Raw genomic sequence first — 18,702 nt, forward strand, 5'->3', positions numbered from 1 at the left:
CGACAACTGGGGAGTTTTGTGTATTTTAGCCCCTTTTAAACCCAGCTATAACAAGTTTAAGTACTCGGGCATCTGGGTGACAAGAAAACCACAAAGACTTGTATAAAACTATCTTCCTTTATTGTCGAAGCTTAAAGAGGATTTTGGAAAATGTGAGTTTTGCCTCTTTATATTTATGGTGGGAATGCAGAACAAGGAGCAAAGATGAATGTGATGCTGAATCAGCAGAAGACTTGGACTCATTTGATTCCAGCTTTGATATCATTGATTTCAATATGTACATTTCTGTCACACTTCACCTTTAAAAGTGAAGCCATGTGGTTCCTGGAAGGAAAAACACGACTTTTTCAAGTCTTTGTCCTGTTTTTATGAGAAATGTACGACTTTAATGTGAAACATTCAGAGTTTTTTCTCTTGTTGTGTTTGTTTGAAGCTGCTTCCTGTTGGCTTCAGCTGTTTGGAGTTTCCATTTTCTAAACTTCTACATTCTGAACCTTCTTCAGCTCTGAACAGATGATGAAACACTGAATGATTTCAAGCACTTTGTCTAATAAACTTACATCTTTCATTCTTTATACAGATTGATGGACTGTGGTTTGTCAGAGATCAGCTGTGATTATCTGGCAGCAGCACTGAAGTCCAACCCCTCGTATCCCACAGAGGTGGACCTGAGTGGAACCTACAGCAACCTGCAGGATCCAGGAGTGAAGCATCTGTGTGATTTGCTGGAGAATCCACGATGTCGATTTGAAACTCTGAGGTCAGTCAGCATGTTTTAGTTGTGCTGAGATGAATATGATGTGAAAGTTGTGCTGACACTAAACTGCAGACATCAGGCTGATATTATACTGATCCACACTGAGGATCTTCATGGTAAAGTCTGTTTTCTTCTTCTCTGGTTTAGTCCATTGACTGCAGCAGAACAATGTTCACATTTCAAACAGTGATACTCAACGTATGGCCCGCGGCCCACACGCGGCCTGCCCACCTTTCCTGATTCAGAGAGAGGGGACCCTGATTAACTGTGTAGCTTCTTCCTCACAGTTCTAAGTATCAGACACAACAATGAATAATCCACAGCTGACTGTCTTTAGCAGGTCAAAGGTCACGGCACACAGCAGACAGTCAGAAATATTCTAACTCTGATCATTTATCAGTTGTGACACTGTGAGACTTGATCAGAGGTGTGATCATCACAGCAGAGGCCTTTGTGTCAAAGTCACTGAGGATCAAACAGAAACACATGAAGCAGATTTTCCTCTTCTGGCTTTTTATAGCAGATAACCTTCAAAATATTCTGCAGTCGATCAAAAACTGAAGCAAACCATGAAGCAACATGTGAACATGAGCTGATGCTGCTGAAGTGAAGCAAAGTTACAGAGGTTTGATTACAGACACAGCTGAGAGTTTGTAATCTGTCATCATTTTAAAAAGTTTCCATGGAACAGCAGAAATGAGGCTTTACTGTCAGAGGCCGACAGCACTGAACACAACAGCAGACTGGTGGCTAATAAACAGTGAATGATGCAGAAACAGATGTTTGAAGCTGTTCTTGGAGTACACTGAGAGAGAGAGAGCTGTGCAGGCAGGAACAGCCAAAGTCAGAGAGAATTCATGAGCATATTGATCAAACGTGAAGCAGAGTTTGGATCTTCTTTTGCTGCTGCTTCACTCAGTTTTGGTTGGAGACAGATGAAACCTGCAGCTTCAGGATCTGTGAGCTGTCCACTTTCAGCCCCGACGGCGTGTCCGTGTACGTGCCGTGGAGTGAACGATCCACGCTCTGTGTTTCCATCTTTGTGTGTTTAGCTGCTCTCATTTACTGTTTTATCTGTTTGCTGCTTGTTGAAATAGTTTGTGAGCTTTAACCTGAGATTCTGGCAAAATACATTTATATTAAACATCGATTCAGGATTGAATGAATCAACATCGTTTTATTCAAATTAAAACCATTTAAATGGGAACATGAATTTTTTACAGCCGCCTCTAATGCTGGGTAATGTCAGCTGGTCCATGTGCAGCTGGCTGTGAGGCTCAGGGAGCGTCTACAAAGTGCAACACTGAAAGAACATCATCCATAAATATTGAGTAAGAACTGGACTCTCATACAGCGAGACTCAAATGCCTTTAAACATCAGCTTATCCTGCTGATCCAAGTCCAACACTGAGTTTGTAAAAAGATGTTTGTCAATCATTTTGTTTGGTTTCTGAGGAAAAAGATTCAATAACTTGCTGCTAATACACAACATTTCATCATATTTCCTCATAACCCTCTTTTGTCTGACCATTTGATCCCATTTGAATTTGCAATAAAGGATCCACAGAGTTTGGTGACAATAATGACAGTAGATGTTTGTGTGAAAGTGCTGGAAGCAAATGAGTGTGTGATGTTCTTTCAGTGTTGCACTTTGTAGACGCTCCCTGAGCACTGGTCTCACAGCCAGCTGCACATAGAGACCAGTGTTGTTAGTCCAGGTCAGAAGATGACTTGTTGGAATGAAAATGAGCTTGTAGTTTGTCTGCTTTAATAATGTGACTGGAAAAAGGTGTTGGACTTCAAATATGTCCATTTCTGTCACACTTCACCTTTAAAAGTGAAGCCATGTGGTTCCTGGAAGGAAAAACACGACTTTTTCAAGTCTTTGTCCTGTTTTTATGAGAAATGTACGACTTTAATGTGAAACATTCAGAGTTTTTTCTCTTGTTGTGTTTGTTTGAAGCTGCTTCCTGTTGGCTTCAGCTGTTTGGAGTTTCCATTTTCTAAACTTCTACATTCTGAACCTTCTTCAGCTCTGAACAGATGATGAAACACTGAATGATTTCAAGCACTTTGTCTAATAAACTTACATCTTTCATTCTTTATACAGATTGAAGGGCTGTGGTTTGTCAGAGATCAGCTGTGATTATCTGGCAGCAGCACTGAAGTCCAACCCCTCCCATCTGAGACAGCTGGACCTGAGTAATGACTCCTCCTCTTCAACTAAGAACAACAAGCTGCAGGATCCAGGAGTGAAGCATCTGTGTGGTTTCCTGGAGAGTCCAGGATGTAAACTTGAAACTCTGAGGTCAGTCAGCATGTTTTAGTTGTGCTGAGATGAATATGATGTGAAAGTTGTGCTGACACTAAACTGCAGACATCAGGCTGATATTATACTGATCCACACTGAGGATCTTCATGGTAAAGTCTGTTTTCTTCTTCTCTGGTTTAGTCCATTGACTGCAGCAGAACAATGTTCACATTTCAAACAGTGATACTCAACTTATGGCCCGCGGCCCACACGCGGCCTGCCCACCTTTCCTGATTCAGAGAGAGGGGACCCTGATTAACTGTGTAGCTTCTTCCTCACAGTTCTAAGTATCAGACACAACAATGAATAATCCACAGCTGACTGTCTTTAGCAGGTCAAAGGTCACGGCACACAGCAGACAGTCAGAAATATTCTAACTCTGATCATTTATCAGTTGTGACACTGTGAGACTTGATCAGAGGTGTGATCATCACAGCAGAGGCCTTTGTGTCAAAGTCACTGAGGATCAAACAGAAACACATGAAGCAGATTTTCCTCTTCTGGCTTTTTATAGCAGATAACCTTCAAAATATTCTGCAGTCGATCAAAAACTGAAGCAAACCATGAAGCAACATGTGAACATGAGCTGATGCTGCTGAAGTGAAGCAAAGTTACAGAGGTTTGATTACAGACACAGCTGAGAGTTTGTAATCTGTCATCATTTTTAAAAGTTTCCATGGAACAGCAGAAATGAGGCTTTACTGTCAGAGGCCGACAGCACTGAACACAACAGCAGACTGGTGGCTAATAAACAGTGAATGATGCAGAAACAGATGTTTGAAGCTGTTCTTGGAGTACACTGAGAGAGAGAGAGCTGTGCAGGCAGGAACAGCCAAAGTCAGAGAGAATTCATGAGCATATTGATCAAACGTGAAGCAGAGTTTGGATCTTCTTTTGCTGCTGCTTCACTCAGTTTTGGTTGGAGACAGATGAAACCTGCAGCTTCAGGATCTGTGAGCTGTCCACTTTCAGCCCCGACGGCGTGTCCGTGTACGTGCCGTCGAGTGAACGATCCACGCTCTGTGTTTCCATCTTTCTGTGTTTAGCTGCTCTCATTTACTGTTTTAGCTGTTTGCTGCTTGTTGAAATAGTTTGTGAGCTTTAACCTGAGATTCTGGCAAAATACATTTATATTAAACATCGATTCAGGATTGAATGAATCAACATCGTTTTATTCAAATTAAAACCATTTAAATGGGAACATGAATTTTTTACAGCCGCCTCTGATGCTGGGTAATGTCAGCTGGTCCATGTGCAGCTGGCTGTGAGGCTCAGGTAGCGTCTACAAAGTGCAACACTGAAAGAACATCATCCATAAATATTGAGTAAGAACTGGACTCTCATACAGCGAGACTCAAATGCCTTTAAACATCAGCTTATCCTGCTGATCCAAGTCCAACACTGAGTTTGTAAAAAGATGTTTGTCAATCATTTTGTTTGGTTTCTGAGGAAAAAGATTCAATAAGTTGCTGCTAATACACAACATTTCATCATATTTCCTCATAACCCTCTTTTGTCTGACCATTTGATCCCATTTGAATTTGCAATAAAGGATCCACAGAGTTTGGTGACAATAATGACAGTAGATGTTTGTGTGAAAGTGCTGGAAGCAAATGAGTGTGTGATGTTCTTTCAGTGTTGCACTTTGTAGACGCTCCCTGAGCACTGGTCTCACAGCCAGCTGCACATAGAGACCAGTGTTGTTAGTCCAGGTCAGAAGATGACTTGTTGGAATGAAAATGAGCTTGTAGTTTGTCTGCTTTAATAATGTGACTGGAAAAAGGTGTTGGACTTCAAATATGTCCATTTCTGTCACACTTCACCTTTAAAAGTGAAGCCATGTGGTTCCTGGAAGGAAAAACACGACTTTTTCAAGTCTTTGTCCTGTTTTTATGAGAAATGTACGACTTTAATGTGAAACATTCAGAGTTTTTTCTCTTGTTGTGTTTGTTTGAAGCTGCTTCCTGTTGGCTTCAGCTGTTTGGAGTTTCCATTTTCTAAACTTCTACATTCTGAACCTTCTTCAGCTCTGAACAGATGATGAAACACTGAATGATTTCAAGCACTTTGTCTAATAAACTTACATCTTTCATTCTTTATACAGATTGAAGGACTGTGGTTTGTCAAAGATCAGCTGTGATTATCTGGCAGCAGCACTGAAGTCCAACCCCTCCCATCTGAGAGAGCTGGACCTGAGCTCCAACAACAACCTGCAGGGTCCAGGAGTGAAGCATCTGTGTGGTTTCCTGGAGAGTCCAGGATGTAAACTTGAAACTCTGAGGTCAGTCAGCATGTTTTAGTTGTGCTGAGATGAATATGATGTGAAAGTTGTGCTGACACTAAACTGCAGACATCAGGCTGATATTATACTGATCCACACTGAGGATCTTCATGGTAAAGTCTGTTTTCTTCTTCTCTGGTTTAGTCCATTGACTGCAGCAGAACAATGTTCACATTTCAAACAGTGATACTCAACGTATGGCCCGCGGCCCGCACGCGGCCTGCCCACCTTTCCTGATTCAGAGAGAGGGGACCCTGATTAACTGTGTAGCTTCTTCCTCACAGTTCTAAGTATCAGACACAACAATGAATAATCCACAGCTGACTGTCTTTAGCAGGTCAAAGGTCACGGCACACAGCAGACAGTCAGAAATATTCTAACTCTGATCATTTATCAGTTGTGACACTGTGAGACTTGATCAGAGGTGTGATCATCACAGCAGAGGCCTTTGTGTCAAAGTCACTGAGGATCAAACAGAAACACATGAAGCAGATTTTCCTCTTCTGGCTTTTTATAGCAGATAACCTTCAAAATATTCTGCAGTCGATCAAAAACTGAAGCAAACCATGAAGCAACATGTGAACATGAGCTGATGCTGCTGAAGTGAAGCAAAGTTACAGAGGTTTGATTACAGACACAGCTGAGAGTTTGTAATCTGTCATCATTTTAAAAAGTTTCCATGGAACAGCAGAAATGAGGCTTTACTGTCAGAGGCCGACAGCACTGAACACAACAGCAGACTGGTGGCTAATAAACAGTGAATGATGCAGAAACAGATGTTTGAAGCTGTTCTTGGAGTACACTGAGAGAGAGAGAGCTGTGCAGGCAGGAACAGCCAAAGTCAGAGAGAATTCATGAGCATATTGATCAAACGTGAAGCAGAGTTTGGATCTTCTTTTGCTGCTGCTTCACTCAGTTTTGGTTGGAGACAGATGAAACCTGCAGCTTCAGGATCTGTGAGCTGTCCACTTTCAGCCCCGACGGCGTGTCCGTGTACGTGCCGTCGAGTGAACGATCCACGCTCTGTGTTTCCATCTTTGTGTGTTTAGCTGCTCTCATTTACTGTTTTAGCTGTTTGCTGCTTGTTGAAATAGTTTGTGAGCTTTAACCTGAGATTCTGGCAAAATACATTTATATTAAACATCGATTCAGGATTGAATGAATCAACATCGTTTTATTCAAATTAAAACCATTTAAATGGGAACATGAATTTTTTACAGCCGCCTCTAATGCTGGGTAATGTCAGCTGGTCCATGTGCAGCTGGCTGTGAGGCTCAGGGAGCGTCGACAAAGTGCAACACTGAAAGAACATCATCCATAAATATTGAGTAAGAACTGGACTCTCATACAGCGAGACTCAAATGCCTTTAAACATCAGCTTATCCTGCTGATCCAAGTCCAACACTGAGTTTGTAAAAACATGTTTGTCAATCATTTTGTTTGGTTTCTGAGGAAAAAGATTCAATAACTTGCTGCTAATACACAACATTTCATCATATTTCCTCATAACCCTCTTTTGTCTGACCATTTGATCCCATTTGAATTTGCAATAAAGGATCCACAGAGTTTGGTGACAATGATGACAGTAGATGTTTGTGTGAAAGTGCTGGAAGCAAATGAGTGTGTGATGTTCTTTCAGTGTTGCACTTTGTAGACGCTCCCTGAGCACTGGTCTCACAGCCAGCTGCACATAGAGACCAGTGTTGTTAGTCCAGGTCAGAAGATGACTTGTTGGAATGAAAATGAGCTTGTAGTTTGTCTGCTTTAATAATGTGACTGGAAAAAGGTGTTGGACTTCAAATATGTCCATTTCTGTCACACTTCACCTTTAAAAGTGAAGCCATGTGGTTCCTGGAAGGAAAAACACGACTTTTTCAAGTCTTTGTCCTGTTTTTATGAGAAATGTACGACTTTAATGTGAAACATTCAGAGTTTTTTCTCTTGTTGTGTTTGTTTGAAGCTGCTTCCTGTTGGCTTCAGCTGTTTGGAGTTTCCATTTTCTAAACTTCTACATTCTGAACCTTCTTCAGCTCTGAACAGATGATGAAACACTGAATGATTTCAAGCTCTTTGTCTAATAAACTTACATCTTTCATTCTTTATACAGATTGATGGGCTGTGGTTTGTCAGATATTGGCCTTGATTATCTGGCAGCAGCACTGAAGTCCAACCCCTCGTATCCCACAGAGGTGGACCTGAGTGGAACCTACAGCAACCTGAAGGGTTCAGGAGTGAAGCATCTGTGTGATTTTCGGGAGAATCCACGATGTCGATTTGAAACTCTGAGGTCAGTCAGCATGTTTTAGTTGTGCTGAGATGAATATGATGTGAAAGTTGTGCTGACACTAAACTGCAGACATCAGGCTGATATTATACTGATCCACACTGAGGATCTTCATGGTAAAGTCTGTTTTCTTCTTCTCTGGTTTAGTCCATTGACTGCAGCAGAACAATGTTCACATTTCAAACAGTGATACTCAACGTATGGCCCGCGGCCCACACGCGGCCTGCCCACCTTTCCTGATTCAGAGAGAGGGGACCCTGATTAACTGTGTAGCTTCTTCCTCACAGTTCTAAGTATCAGACACAACAATGAATAATCCACAGCTGACTGTCTTTAGCAGGTCAAAGGTCACGGCACACAGCACTCTGTGAAACAGTTTGGAGCAGGAATTCTTGCACATTTACAAACTGACACTGCTGCACGGCATGCTGGGTAATGCTAGCTGCTCAGGTATGGGCGTGCTAATGGCTGTGAGGCTCTGTGGCTGCAGAACACCGAAGAAGAGAAAAGAGAGGTGGAGGATGAAGAAAAGAGGCGGAGATGAAGCAGAAGTTTTGCTCCAGAGAGGAGCTGTGTCTGTGTGGGCAGGGCTCAGACAGCTCCGCCCACACAGTGACAGTGAAGCAGGTGAAGAGTAATAAATGAAGACAGCAGACAGTATTTGATAAGCTGATGTACAAACATGTAGGTCGTGTCCAAATTCATGGGCTGCATCCTCCTGAGGCCGCATTTGTAGACCGATTACGTCACAGCGACACGTCGAAGGCTGTCCAAATTCGTAGACTCCTCCGAATGCAGCCAACAAATGCGTCCTCCTTTTCCCCGAATTTGAAGGATGGGTCGGGTGTGTCCTTTGTGGCCTACCATATCCCAGAATTCATAGCGCGGCCCAGCCAAACTCCAGTTTCCAACAATGGCGGCCGCTACTAAGTTTTAAAATTACTCATACTAATCTTTTTCGTCACAAAATAAACTTTTAACATATTTTCAGGCGAGAAAGTAGCTGTGTAAACATCAAATATCTGCTCGGTTTATCAAGATACCGCATATTTCCAAAAGTGCTTCGACGTTTTCGGAGACGTCTGCTACCCACCAGCTCGATAGCTCGCCGGGAGCTCGAGGGTCACTGAAGCCGCCGAGAACGGCACAACTCCCGGCACATCATTCTCAGATCACCGCAGACTTTCGCTACTCAGGTTAAACGTGATATATAAGTCACTTAGACAACCTCAAAATGTTATTGTTTGGCTTTTTTCAGTGTTTTGTTTGTTCGTGAGTAAATCGGTTTGGCTGAGATTAAAGTTATTAGATTAGATAAAATAAAACTTTATTAATCCCCCAGGTGGGTTCCTCCTTGGTCTTTACAGAGCTGACTAAACGTCAAACAGAAAACTGATTAAACAGAAGTATGAGACGGTCGAGAATTTACGCCAGTGTCCTGTTATATTGCAGATAGCAAGGAGCAGACGGCTGAGTTTATTAAACTCCACCGAGACAGCGGTGACGCTAATCAGAAGGCTAGACCGTCCAATTTCCCCAGCCGTTTATTTCCAGCCTACCCGACCTTCTGAGGACCCAGCCCACGTAGACCGCAAAGGCCGGGTCCTCGGGAGGATGCAGCCCATGAATTTGGACACGACCGTAGAATGATGGTGGCAGCTACAGAAACAGGTCCATACAGACTGAAGCGTGTCTCAGTCTGAATGTACACTGCTGTTATAAGAGCTGTGGAAACTCAGGTCAAAAGGACGAAACCACACTGCTGACAGTTCCAGGACAGTCACAGAGTTACAGCATCATTTGTGACCATAAAGACAGAAAGCTCATCCAAATCCTGGGATTAAAAGTCTGTCCTGGTGGTGTCCAGTCAAACACGTCTCTGTGAAAGCTTCAATCCAACAGGCTCCAAAGTCCTTCTGCTCATTTCCTCGCCGGGTTCTTGATGCTCCTGTACCATCTCTCTGTCATCCTCCTCGCTCCCTCTTTGCACTCACAGTCTTTGTGCATCATTAACACTCACATGTGGAAAACCAAAGTTTTACTGGGCAGAAGATGATCATCAGTGACGCTGTCTTTAAAACACTCTTGTTAGAAATGTACGACTTTAATGTGAAACATTCAGAGTTTTTTCTCTTGTTGTGTTTGTTTGAAGCTGCTTCCTGTTGGCTTCAGCTGTTTGGAGTTTCCATTTTCTAAACTTCTACATTCTGAACCTTCTTCAGCTCTGAACAGATGATGAAACACTGAATGATTTCAAGCACTTTGTCTAATAAACTTACATCTTTCATTCTTCATACAGATTGGAGAGCTGTGGTTTGTCAGAGATCAGCTGTGATTATCTGGCAGCAGCACTGAAGTCCAACCCCTCCCATCTGAGAGAGCTGGACCTGAGCGACAACTACAACCTGCAGGATCCAGGAGTGAAGCATCTGTGTGGTTTCCTGGAGAGTCCAGGATGTAAACTTGAAACTCTGAGGTCAGTCAGCATGTTTTAGTTGTGCTGAGATGAATATGATGTGAAAGTTGTGCTGACACTAAACTGCAGACATCAGGCTGATATTATACTGATCCACACTGAGGATCTTCATGGTAAAGTCTGTTTTCTTCTTCTCTGGTTTAGTCCATTGACTGCAGCAGAACAATGTTCACATTTCAAACAGTGATACTCAACGTATGGCCCGCGGCCCACACGCGGCCTGCCCACCTTTCCTGATTCAGAGAGAGGGGACCCTGATTAACTGTGTAGCTTCTTCCTCACAGTTCTAAGTATCAGACACAACAATGACTAATCCACAGCTGACTGCCTTTAGCAGGTCAAAGGTCACGGCACACAGCACTCTGGGAAACAGTTTGGAGCAGGAATTCTTGCACATTTACAAACTGACACTGCTGCACGGCATGCTGGGTAATGCTAGCTGCTCAGGTATGGGCGTGCTAACGGCTGTGAGGCTCCGTGGCTGCAGAACACTGAAGAAGAGAAAAGAGAGGTGGAGGATGAAGAAAAGAGGCGGAGATGAAGCAGAAGTTTAGCTCCAGAGAGGAGCTGTGTCTGTGTGGGCGGGGCTCAGACAGCTCCGCCCACTCAGTTTGTTCCCTCCTGATTCATCTGCATGTGTTCTGCTTCACACTGCTCACCTCCACCAAAGACTTCACAAACATCTTCTTTCTTTGAGTCCAGTTTGTCCCACAAACACTTCCAAATCTCCTCCTCTGAGATTCTGCAGCTTCTTGCAGTGTGACTCAGCTGACTTCTGACAGACCACAGACTGGCACAGCATCCACATGTGTCTCCTTTCAAACAGGCTCTTGATGTTTCCTCCCACATCATTCTGGCCTCTCAGTCTCCTTTGTTCTCCAGCTCTGTAGCTCCAGCTGGTGAAGCTTCAGTTTTCCATGTTGGTAACAGTAAACTACAGCCTCTGCTGTCAGCTGGGTAACTAAACAGAGCTGCAGCACGTCTCTGCGGTGGTGCTACATCCAGCCTGCAGACGGCCGTCTACATGTTGTAGTGGTTTACAGTCACCAGGGGGCGCTGTCCCAGCCATGCAGGCAGTGGGCTGCTCTGCTTGTGCTGTTGTTGGTGAAGCTGAAGTGAAAGCGAGAGTTAAAACACTGAACAGTGTCCACTGAGCTTCTCATGCTATTCTCATGCTCAAAGAAGCTTAACAGGAAGGGCGACTCGTCCATCAGGCGTCCAGCTGTCCGTGACCGTGTCCACAGCAGAGTGTGACCGAGGCTTCATGCTAACACGCACACATGAAGCTAATACCACCACGAGCAGCTGCTCAGTGGATTTGGAGGACAAATGTCTGCAGCTTCTCACAGGCAGTATGCAGAATGTGGATCTCCACAAAGACTGTGGAGAGCTCGTCCCACACTCTAAATCCAAACTTGTCTGCACAAAACTTCTCACACGTTCCCGTCACAAGTGTCTTCTAAGTGAAGCTACCAGGTTCAGGTCCAGCTTGTTTATCTGGAGCTGCAGGAGATGATCCATCCTCACAAAGCAACACAGCAGATATGCAAACACACAACACAACCAAAGGATTCTCTATGCATGTCTGTGGCTGATGCTGCTGGAACGAAGCTGTTTGAAACCTTGTTGTTCTGCACTTTGGGACCAGAAGAGGAAACTGAAGCTCTGTGCAGAGGGTCCAATGGAAGCAGCCAAGCGCTGTAAGTGTCTGCTGTACAGGGATGCTGGTTCAGCTGTGGCTCAGTTTCACAGTGTGACTCAATAAAAGCAGCAGGAAATCAAAGCTTGATGCTTTCATCAGTGTGGAAATAAGAAAGTTTCCTGTGACAGACGCTGGAGCTCTTTCACTCTCAGCTTCACAGTTTCAGCTTCAAACTTCTTCCAACATGTTTCTAACACGGCCACATTCCACCTTAATGGAGCTGATATCTTGTGCATCAGCACATTTTCTAAAGGCAGCGATCACATCTTTAGTTTTGGATGTTTAACTGCAGATTGTTTATGTGTTTATAGCACATTAATTACAGCAGCAGCGTTGACCACAGTGCTGTACAAGAATCCAAAATAACTATTAAAATAACTCCTAATATTAATATCACACATCAAATATCAAATAACTCTCATGCTGTATTAAAAGCCAGTGAATACAAATGTGTTTTAAGAGCAGATTTACAGAGACTGACAGCAGGAGCTGGGGCTGTTCGATAGAACGATGTATATATGATGACCATATGAAAACGTCTATCGTTTCATATCACGCTCTTTGTTTCCTGCTTATGTGTTTGTGTTTTCCAGATAAAGCTTTCAAAATAAATCTGAAGATCCTGTTGAGAGTTTTCAAAATAAACACAATACATTACTGCGGTCGCTGGTTTATCGAGTTACGTTCTAAAAATAAGTCTCAGAATGAAGTAGCAGCTTTATGTTTTACAAGTATTATAGAAGTTTTAAGGCAGTTAAACCCTCACTGCACACTTTCTACACTTTTCTCAGACAGGCATGAACATTTTCACACTTTTCTCTCTTGTTTAAACAAAGTTCAAACCTTCATAGAAAAATAAGTTCATTATTAAAGAGTGAAAGCAAAGTGTTTCTGAAACGTGTCAAATCAGCCTTTGCTGGCATTAAATGAGCTTCTGTGTGAGGAGCACTCGTCCATGGCCTGGGCTCCTCGCTGTCAGGTAAAGTTTCATAAAGCTTTTGAGTTTTTCTGCAGATAATGTTGGTGTCCAGCACGATGTTCTTTTTCCTGCGGTCACTGAGCCACAAAGCCAAAGCTGACTCCATCCTTATGATGTTCTTGTTGTGGACAGTTACAACCTTTTTGCGTCCTTGTTGAAACTATGATGGTCAGCATCTTCCTCTGCCTTTGGCTGCTACCACAGGTGCAAAGCGTCTCGTCATCATTGTTGTTTGTTGGGACAAAACGTACAAACATACAGTGCAGCACTGCAGAGTCACACTGCTGTAAATTTGAACACATTCTGTACTGTACAGGAGACACGGCACGAGATTGGCTGACAATGGTCTACAGCCAATCAGGACGCAGAACACAATGCGCTGTAAAAAACAAAAACATGCAAAATTGCACAAAAAAGATCAGCGAAACAGCGAGGCCGCCAAAGGTGAACTGTGTTACAGCGAGGGACCAGCGTATATGTGGTTGTTGGGACGATAAATGTCTTTGAGCTTGTGTCAGAAGACGAGCTGCAGCTTTCTGGACCAGCTGCAGTCTTGCCAGGCAGGTCCCACTAACTCCAACATATAAGGAGTTACAATAATCCAGCTGAGACGTCATGAAAATGTGGATCGCCCGTTCAAGGTTTTTAAAAGATAGAAATGATCTCACCTTAGATAAAAGCCTCAGTTTGAAGAAAGACCGCTGTACAACTGAGCTCAGCTGTTTTTCAAAGGTCACATTGCCGTCAAATATAAGCCCCAAATGTAATAATCAGAATCAGAATCGTGTTTATTGGCCAAGTATATGTGCAGACACATACAGGGAATTTGGTTCCGGTAGATGGTGGCTCTCAAGCACAGCAATGTAAATCACACACACACACACACACACACACACACACACACACACACACACACACACACACACACACACACACACACATGTCTATATATACACATTACACATACATACACAAAGCTGTGTAAACCAACTGTAAATAACGAATCTAAACTTATATACATAAAATACAGAAATGAATGAGGTGGAATGAATACTACAAAATGTACATAAGGTGCAGCTGCAGTCTGGCAGTGGGAGCAGTGTGACAGGTCAACGGTTAAGAAGGGAGATGGCGAGGGGAAAGAAACTGTTCCTGTGTCGGGTGGTCCTGGTCTGCAGGCTTCTGTACCGTCTGCCAGAGGGCAGCAGATCAAAAAGTCTGTGTGCAGGGTGTGAGGGGTCTGTGATGATTTTCCCTGCCCGTTTCCTGGTTCTTGAGAGGTACAGATCCTGGATGGAGGGCAGGGACGTGCCGATGATCCTTTCTGCTGCCCGTACAGTCCGCTGCAGTCTGCTCCTGTCCTGTTTAGTGGCTGCTCCATACCAGACTGTGATGGAGGAGCACAGGACAGACTCAATGACCGCAGTGTAGAACTGGATCAGCAGCTCCTGTGGAAGACTGTACTTCCCCAGTTGTCTCAGGAAGTACATCGTCTGCTGGGTCTTTTTGAGGATGGCGTTGATGTTGGTCTCCCACTTCAGGTCCTGGGAGATGGTTGTACCCAGGAACTTGAAGGTCTTCACAGTTGACACAGGGCTGTCTGATATGGTGAGAGGGAGCAGAGTTGAGGGATGTCTCCTGAAGTCCACTGTCATCTCTACAGTCTTAAGAGTGTTCAGCTCCAGATTGTGCTGACTGCACCAGAGTACCAGCCGCTCAACTTCCTGCCGGTATGCAGACTCATCACCATCTTGAATGAGGCCAATGACAGTGGTGTCATCTGCAAACTTTAGGAGTTTGACAGCCGAGTTCTTGGAGGTGCAGTCGTTAGTGTAGAGGGAGAACCGTAGTGGTGAGAGGACACATCCTTGAGGGGCACCAATACTGAGGGACCGGGTTTCAGAGGTGATCTCCCCAGCCTCACTTGTTGCTTTCTGTCTGTCAGGAAGTTGGTGATCCACTGACAGGTAGCTGGTGACACGCTGAGCTGGGAGAGTTTGGAGGAGAGAAGTTCAGGCACGATGGTGTTAAAAGCCGAACTAAAGTCCACAAACAGGACCCTGGCATAAGTTCCCGGGCGGTCAAGGTGTTACAGGATGTAATGCAGCCCCATGTTCACTGCATCATCCACCGACCTGTTTGCCCGGTAGGCAAACTGCAGAGGGTCCAGCTGGTGGCCTGTAATGTCTTTCAGATGGGCTAACACCAGTCGTTCGAAGGATTTCATGACCACAGACGTCAAGGCGACAGGTCTGTAGTCATTCAGTCCTGTGATGGTGGGTTTCTTGGGAACAGGGATGATGGTGGAGCGTTTGAAGCAGGAGGGAACTTCACACAGCTCCAGGGATCTGTTGAAGATGCGAGTAAAGATGGGAGCAAGCTGTTCAGCACAGGTTTTGAGGCAGGAGGGTGAGACGCCATCTGGTCCGGGGGCTTTCCTGGGCTTCTGTTGGCTCACATCCTGAGTGTGTATTCTGAGTTTCAGGGAGGAGGAAAGGGGGGTGAGAGGTGTGGTGGAGGTCGTTGAATCTGGATGCGATTTAATAAAAGAGCTGAACCAGTCTAATAGAGCGCCCTTGATGCCGCCATGCTCCAATGGTGAGGTCAAGATGCTGTGGTCAAGGCAGCGGTCAGATCCAAAAGCACAGCTGAGTCTCCTGATCAGTGGCTGATAAAAGATCATTAAGAACTTTTCAAAGTGCAGTTTCAGTGCTGTGAAGAGCTTTAAAACCAGACTGAAACCTTTACAACAGATTGCAGCTGAACAAATATAATCTTTTACAAAATCTTCGACAGGAAGGGAAGCTTTGAAATAGGCCTGAAGTTTGAGCAGACAGAGGATCCAGATCAGGTTTTTAGTACAGGCTGTACAACAGCATGTTTAAAACAGGCTGTACAACACCTGAACTAAGACTGCTGTTAAAAATCGCTAAGATGTCGGAACCAACAACCTTTAAAATCTTTTTAAACACGTGTTGGAACAACTTCATTTGGACAAGATGATGTCTTTATAGCATCACATCGTTCCTCCACCTGATCAAACCACACAGGCTCAAACTGATCAAAAACAGCTGAGCAGGTGAATATTTTAGCCCCGGTGCGATCTCGGGCGAGAGTATCGATGATGGCCAAAGGGCAGCGTCCAGCTCTACGGCCGCTGAAGAGCAGACTCAACAGACGCGCGTGATGTGGATCCTACTGCTCTAAAATTGGAGCTTCTTCAATCCATTAAAGAGGACATTAGTACGCTGTTAAAAGAAGAAGTCAGAAATGCATTGAAAGAAGATTTTGACAATATAAGGGCTGACGTGCAAGGACTGAGAAATGAGATCGCTAACAGCATGGCGGCGACGTGCGGCGAAGTTGATGGAGTAAAGGTTACAGTGAAAGAAGCTGAGGATGGGCTGTCAATGTGGAGCGATGAGGTGACCACCCTGCAGTCTACAGTAGAGAGTATGAAGGAGGAGCTGTCTGACCTGAAGGATAAATGTGATGAAGGCAGGAAGCGGAGAGCTAACATCCACATCATAGGGATCCCAGAGGGCCTGGACTCGAGCTCCTCCACGGCCGTATCCGTGCTACTACGTGAAGTGCTGGGTATGGATAAAGACGTTATTGTCGACCGCTCACACAGGAGCCCTATCCTGAGAAAGCCAGCTGGTGACCCGCACGCCGTCATAGCCGAGCGTCACTACTACCAGGATTGTGTGGCTACGCCGTGCCAGGGCCCAAGCCCCGCTTGAGTTTAACGGACAACTTATTGCAATATTACGACTGGGCGATATGACCCAAAGTTCATATCTCGATATTCTTTAGCTGGATGGCGATATACGATATATATCTCGATATTTTTGAAGCCAGAAAGTACGAACAAAAAGAGAGTTCTTAGTCAAAGCTGTGTCCCAAATCTCACACAGGCACATTTATTAACATACAGCGTAGATGTACATGAAACAATTACTCAGGAATAAATGATCAGCATTTATTAAATAATAATGCTCCATAAATAAAAGAAAACAATGTTGTGTTTGTGCATAACAAAAAGCTCACAATCGTGCAGTCAAAATGTAAACAGACGCTGAGCATAATAACAAGCAGCTGCTCTGTTCCCAGGTTCTACTGCGTGACTGACAGCCTGGAGTTTGAAACCCTCTTTGTAACCGTGTCTCTTACAGGTGCCATTTATGGTCCTTATACACACTCAATACAGTAATATTACGTTGAAGCAGAGTACGTATCACTCCGCGAGGCTCCTCGTAGCTGTAATGCTCCAACAATCCATCAAGCGGTGCGGCCTCGTAGCTGAGCAAAGTCGTACCAAAACATCTTTTGAAAGGTTTCTGAGCGCCGTGTAGCACATAAAATCGGTTCGAGGTCAGTAAGCACAACCAGAATTCATCCATAAGGCGCACTGTCGAGAAAATTACAGGATTTTAAGTGCAGAAAATATAGTTTATGGTTTTCCTTTGATCTTAGCAAATATCTACGCCTCTAATTGGGACGATCACAGATTTTTCACTAATGTCTTTGCGCGGCTCCCCAATATGTCATCACACAATATCATCTTTGAGGGAGACCTAAACTGCTCATTATCTGCTATGGACCACAGTTCACACAAAAGTACACTTAGTCCAAACTCAGCATGCGTCATTCAGAGCTTTCTTGATAATTATGGGCTAGCTGATGTATGGAGATTTCATAATCCTGCTTCACGTCAATACTCTTTTTTTCTAATGTCCATAAAACATATATTTGTATAGAAAAACGTCTCCCTTTAGTTACAGAATGTGATTATAAGACTCTGGTGATTTCTCCTCTTGTTTTTTCAATGTGTATTCCTGATGCCTGCTCCAACTATCAGCCATGGAGATTCAACTCAGTGTTGTTAGCAGATGAAGAGTTTGTCAGTTACAAAAGGTCTCAAAGAGATTTTTTTTCTATCAATCAGACCCCAGAGATGTCATCATCAGTCATTTGGGAATCTCTAAAAGCATCTGAGAGGCCAAATAATTTCATTTTGTGCCAAACAAAGTGCAACACTGAAAGAACATGTTAGGTTTGTAGCTTGAACCTATTCGCTGGAACGTTAAGACAATATAATTACACTGCAAGCAAGACGCAAGTAGGCAAACTTCTTCATGGTACTCGTGCACGGGAGAGACTGGACAGAGCGCCGTCCCTTCGCTTGACCCCAGTAGCTCTCGTCCGTTCTCCCATACACTGTCCTTTTATTGAGGTTACATGAATATGCATAGGTTCATTAACATACGACGTCTACATACAAACAAAGAGTACCTTGCCTGTGTGTGTGTGTGTGTGTGTGTGTGTGTGTGTGTGGGGACTGCTGATCAAAGGGTCAAACATTCTTGGTCAGGAAGAGGGTAGCCTCCCCCTCACCCTAGATGGTTCATCCTAGATAACACGGTGAGGAAGTCCTGCAGTTCATCTAAACAAAGAGCACTTAGACTAGAACAGACGCAACTACGTTAATCCTACCATAAAACAATAAGACACGGTATGACCTCTCATGCTCCCAAAGTGCTGTCTAATACACACAAAGTTTGCAGACTATCAAGGATCAAAACCTCTACCAATCTACAACTAATTACAAAACTCTAAGCATATATAAGTAAATATTTCTAAGCATAAATGACAATCAACAATACAAATCTAACATTTCCCCCCTTTTTGACCTTTATGCCTGAAAAGTTCCCAGGTATGAATACGTCATGTCTGACAGTTTCAATGCAAACCTTTTTATACTCAGCATATGTCAAATCACCCTAAATTACTGAAAGGTACACAGTTTAATAAATGTATTAGCAGTTACCCCATTCATTGAGCTCATCTCATGGCAAACTGCATCTTACGAGCAACCAAAGAAATTGTTAATTTAATAGTGAAACTAAAAA

General features: G+C 43.8%; 2 protein-coding genes across 2 annotated transcripts in view; both read left to right on the plus strand.

Annotated features, from left to right (window-relative positions):
• Positions 1-18,702, plus strand: part of LOC146548152 (NACHT, LRR and PYD domains-containing protein 12-like) — a 390,489-nt gene that overhangs the window by 119,840 nt on the left and 251,947 nt on the right. Inside the window, exon 14 of the mRNA XM_085265033.1 lies at positions 9,933-10,109. Coding sequence (XP_085121159.1) covers positions 9,933-10,109 — 177 coding nt within the window. The remainder of the gene's footprint in view (positions 1-9,932; positions 10,110-18,702) is intronic.
• On the plus strand, positions 585-7,655 carry LOC146548154 (ribonuclease inhibitor-like). Its single transcript, XM_085263806.1, has 4 exons — positions 585-760; positions 2,868-3,065; positions 5,173-5,349; positions 7,457-7,655. Exons 1-4 carry the CDS (start codon positions 585-587, stop codon positions 7,653-7,655), a joined length of 750 nt encoding a protein of 249 aa, XP_085119932.1.

The sequence above is a fragment of the Mchenga conophoros genome, linkage group LG23 (assembly GCF_057382185.1).
Source record: "Mchenga conophoros isolate Kocher_MC1m ecotype Shallow Benthic linkage group LG23, M_conophoros_male_GT1.1, whole genome shotgun sequence".
Taxonomy (NCBI): Eukaryota; Metazoa; Chordata; class Actinopteri; order Cichliformes; family Cichlidae; genus Mchenga; species Mchenga conophoros.

Bases quoted from the DNA above. Each gene is read 5' to 3' on its own strand.
- LOC146548154 (XM_085263806.1), top strand. From the start codon at position 585: ATGGACTGTGGTTTGTCAGAGATCAGCTGTGATTATCTGGCAGCAGCA. The intron at 761-2,867 runs GTCAGTCAGCAT...TTCTTTATACAG, and splicing joins TGTCGATTTGAAACTCTGAG to ATTGAAGGGCTGTGGTTTGT. The intron at 5,350-7,456 runs GTCAGTCAGCAT...TTCTTTATACAG, and splicing joins TGTAAACTTGAAACTCTGAG to ATTGATGGGCTGTGGTTTGT.